Source organism: Plectropomus leopardus, unplaced genomic scaffold (assembly GCF_008729295.1).
Source record: "Plectropomus leopardus isolate mb unplaced genomic scaffold, YSFRI_Pleo_2.0 unplaced_scaffold10316, whole genome shotgun sequence".
NCBI classification, from domain to species: domain Eukaryota; kingdom Metazoa; phylum Chordata; class Actinopteri; order Perciformes; family Serranidae; genus Plectropomus; species Plectropomus leopardus.
The window spans coordinates 1-4,807 of record NW_024610859.1 but is presented as its reverse complement, the minus strand read 5'-3'; the positions used below and the strand labels follow the sequence as shown (position 1 = coordinate 4,807).

Genomic DNA, 4,807 nt, shown 5'->3' with positions numbered 1-4,807 from the left:
AGATATAATATATAGATATTAGACAAATAGATATAGACATAGATCTATCTATCTAATATCTATATATTATGGATATAAGTGTGTATTTATATGTGTATATGTAGCATTTTCATTTTTCTGGAGCTTTTATCTATTTTATTTTACTTTTTTTTATTGTTACAAGGCTACTAGTATTTGCATAGTTACACTGCTGCAGTTTATTTATTTATTTTTGATAATGTTTTAATGATAAATGAATAAATATGCTTTAGCTCGTCGATGTTTAAAAAGAAAAAGTTTCAGATAAATCCGAGCGGGGCAGCAGTGGTGTTCAGCCTTCAGTCAGCCTGCAGCTGGACTCAGAATATGGTCCAATAACAGCTCTCCGACTCAGCCAGATGCTGCACCATATGTCCACGCTGTCTCAAAGATGCGTACATGAGCTGCGACCGGACGTGAGATTTGATCGTAACGTCTGCTCACATCTCCAAATTGAGAAATGCAAAGCTTTGTTGTAAAGTGAGCGTATGCCCAGTTTTCTGAAAAGTTTTCTTTCATTTGTTTGTTTTGTAAATTAGATCCAATGTGATTTGTTGACTGAAGGTAAATGTAACTTTTGTTAGTATGCAAGGAAACTCTAAGGGGCACCTTTATCATTATAAAAGCTCTTGACATTAAAAAGTCAAACCGTTGTTTGCCAAATCCTTAAGTGGAGCTGTGATATTTTCTATTTCTGTTCTGTCCCGCAGTTCTTCGCCTGCCTCGTCATCCTGTTTGCCTGCGAAGTTGCAGCTGGAATCTGGGGCTTCATGCACAGAGACACTGTAAGGCTGCAAACATACGCTACAGATTGAAATATGCAGCGCTGAGTCCAAAAGTACAGTAAATACCTCTACGAGGTCTTTGTTGTTGCTCTAAATTTGAGACTGAGCCCATGAACCTCTTTGTTTGTGTTCAGGTGTCAAAGGAGATGATCAACTACTACGACTCTGTGTTTGATAAGGCCACGGCAGAAGGTGTCATGAACCGGGAGAAGGGACACGCTGCCGCCTCTGTGCTGAAGGTCTTCCATGAGACGGTATGAACATGACCTATGAAATATATCATTTGTGTCATATAAATAGTAGTGTATTAATGTAATGTTGTTATGTATATATTTAATAAAGTATATTTTTTAGCCGCATCCTGCAAGGCTGATTAATGAGCCCAATGCAGAAATGCCAAAAACTAACCCCTAACCCCGAACCCTAATCCTGTTGTGAGTTTTTTTTATTTTTTTTAAATTGATGCCTATTTTAAAAAGCTTTTATTATAGGAACAAAAAAGAAGCGACAAAAAGTATCAATGGTCATTTCAGAGAATATATGGTCTTGAAAATTTGCCTCAAAGTCATGGAAAAGTATTGTTAAAAGTGTGTATGAACCCTGCTCGTAATACACAGAGATGGATAAAGGGGCTGTGCAAATCAATACGCTGCACGCAGTTCTACAGTGAAAAGAGATTTTACCTGTTTTAAACTGACGGTTCAGTGAAGAATGCCCTGATTTGAACTTGTCCTGCTTATACCATTAAATCTGCTCAGTTGTCATTTGGCTATTCATTTTTTAAAATTATTATTACAAAGAGTTTATGTAAAGTTGCAAAAAATGTTGCAATAAAAACTCCATAACTCTACACTGTTAAGGCGAGGAATGAATGCACCAGCATTATCATTATTATCAGAATAAAGAATTCTCGGTGGTCATGGTATAGAGTTGCCGGTTGGGAAGAGCTATTTCTGGCGCCGCTGGTTCCCATTCATTTCCTCCATGCGCAGTGTTGGTTGACTCACAGTTGGAGCACTTCCATCACTGGCCCGGGTGAATCATCAGAGCAAAAGATGAACAGCTGTGCCAGGAAATATCTTGATTCCTTGATAAAATGTCAAATCTAAAAGCCTGCGTATAATAAACTGTAAGCTGAGAAGTTTAAGGTCCAGTGTGCAGGATTAAGGGGCATCTTTTGGCAGAAATTGTACTTAATCTTAGGGACTGTTTGCCGCATTTCACACGCTTCTCATTCTTCATTTTTTGATAATTTTGTCCGTGTTTATGCATATGGCACAAAGTTTGGAAAAATTGTGTATTTTTGTTACATTGGAATTTCCAGCTCAGCTCCTACATTAGGTCTTAAATACACTGTGGAAAAAAACTAGTTACTTTCAGACTGAAGTGCAAAAAATGCGCCATTGAAACTGATTCAAACTGCGTTTTTGATCCAACAGACATGAGAATTTGTAATTTTTACTATTTTTCACCTGATTACATCATTTTATTTAAACCATATTTGGCATATGGAGAAAATACATGCTATTTCCACTCGGTGCACTGTCACCATTAAGGTCGCTGCTAATCATTGACATATCCCAGGCTGTGATAATCCTAAAAATAAAAAATCTACTTAGCATGTAGTATATTGGAAATAATTCTTTTTTTATTTAATTTAAAAACATAGTGGCATCATAACAAAAACCTGGCATTGAGAGGGTTAAATCATATAGATTCTTATCATTGTGGATGACCACAAGATAAAAAAAGGTGGACTATTTTATGCAATGAATTACCAGTTGTCATAAACATTAATTCTAATGAGGGCAGGCGTAATTTGGACCAGGACACGCCTCCTACCTCTTGCTTCTCATGTTTGTGCCCGTATAGTTCTTTTAATTTTGTTCCCGTAACTGTGGTTACATCACTGTGCTGTGTTTGTGTTTCAGCTGAACTGCTGTGGTAAAGGCCAGGGGACCTCCTTCGCAACACGCATATCAGACGCCTTCGGATTTACTGATCTCTGCCCCAAGTCTCAAACAGATGTAAGTGCCATCATGAGTGTCAGCAGTGCCATCAGCACTCTCATGCATCAGCAGCTTGGCCACACTGTCGGCTCGTGTTCACATTGTGGCTGGATAAAAGAAACACTCAAGAATCCCAGTTTTAAAGGTTTTAAGGTTTTTTTGGCACCAAACAAAACAACAAATATAAAATAATAATAATAGTAGTATTGAAAAATATGACAAAGTTGTGCAAGTGAGATCAAGAAACCAACACGGCAGTGACACTCAATTTAAGCCCCTAATGTCCTAAAACCTTAGAAATGTGCTAAAATCCTAGAAGCATCCTAATATCATAGAAATGTCCTAGAATTCTAGAAACATCCTAAAAATCCAAGAAATGTCCTAAAATCATAGAAACGTCCTAAAATCAGGAACATCCTAAAATTCTAGAAATGTCCTGTAATCCTAGAAGCGTCCTTAAGTCACAGAAACGTCCTTAAATTATAGAAATGTCCTAAATGCCTAAAAATGTCCCAAAATCCTAAAAATCTCAGAAACGTCCTAAACTCTGACAAATGCACTAAATCCTAGAAATGTCTTAAAATCTCAGAAGCGTCCTAAAATCCTAGAAATGTCCTTAATTTCTAGAAATGTCCTAAATTTCTAGAAATGTCCTAAAATCCTAGAAATATCCTACAATACGAGAAATTCTAAAATCCAAGAAATGTTGTAAAATCTTAGAAACGTTCTAAAATTCTAGAAACGTCATAAGATTCTAGAAATGTCCTAAAATCCTAGAAGCATCCTAATATCATAGAGATGTCCTAGAATTCTACAAACATCTAAAAATCATAGAAATGTCCTAAAATTCTGGAAACATCCTCAAATTCTAGAAATGTCCTAAAATCCTAAAAGCGTCCTTAAGTCACAGAAACGTCCTAAAATCATAGAAACATCCTAAACTCCTAAAATTTCCCAAAATCCCAGGTATGTCCAAAATTCGTAGAAATATCTTAAAATCTTAAAAAGTATCCTTAAATCCTAAAGATATCCTAAAATCTTAGAAACATCCTAAAAATCTCAGAAACGTCCTTAACTCTAACAAATGCACTAAAATCCTACAAATATTCCATAATACGAGAAACCTTCTAAAATTCTAGAAATGTCCTAAAATCCTAGAAACATGTATGTGGCTGCTGCGACTGGCCCCATGTACAACTATTCAGTCATGAGCTACACCTGTAAAGGTCCCGGGGTCAGGGGCCAGGAAAGGTTGAGAAACACAGATATCAAACACGCAACTTTTGATTGGAAAACAAAGTTTGAGATGTGGAGAGTCACTGAGGACTGTGATCAGGGCCGGAGCCTCGAGTCAGCTGCTTAAGCGCAAAATCTTAGTTGAAAAATATGCACGGAAAGTCGTCTGTATTTGTGACTTGTGCTGCACAGGGACCTAAACTTGATTTACTGGCAGCACGCTGACATTACTGAAATGAGTCCGGTTCAGTCGCCCACGATGCCAGGACTGTCTTGTGTTCAGTTTTCTGGAAATGATGTTTTCCAGCCAAGAAGAAGCAGCGGCCTTCACTCCCAAAGAAGTCAGTGGATAGAAAGTGTGGGCTGATATAAAGAAATAACAAAAGACTGCTTTTTTTACAAGGGGTGTAATATTAGTAATAGTAACAATAATAATAATGATAATAACTTTATTATAACACCTTTAAAAACAGATGTTTGCAGAGTGCTTTAACAGACGAAGCAAAGGCAGGAAGTGTGGAAATAATAAAATAAACATCAACAATCACGACAAACAGAGAACGGGCTAGAAAAGTCATTCAAAAAGGCCAAAATAACAAATATTTAGCAAATAAATGGAATAAAAGCAATAAAACAGGCAGTTAAAGTACTTGATAAAGTTTTAGAAAATACAAGAATAAGAGCAATAAAAGACAATAAAATAATATAAGAAATAACAGAACATGACATCACATCAGTGGGGATAAAACAAAGATAAGA

General features: G+C 36.5%; 1 protein-coding gene across 1 annotated transcript; it reads left to right on the top strand.

Moving 5' to 3' along the window:
- Positions 1-728: 728 nt before the first annotated feature.
- LOC121963187 (CD81 antigen-like) lies at positions 729-2,896 on the top strand (the record flags this gene model as incomplete). The annotated part of the gene is made up of 3 exons (XM_042513511.1): positions 729-803; positions 938-1,057; positions 2,735-2,896. Coding segments are annotated over 3 exons (357 nt in total), but the record flags the coding sequence as incomplete, so codon positions are not given.
- Between the last annotated feature and the right edge of the window lie 1,911 nt (positions 2,897-4,807).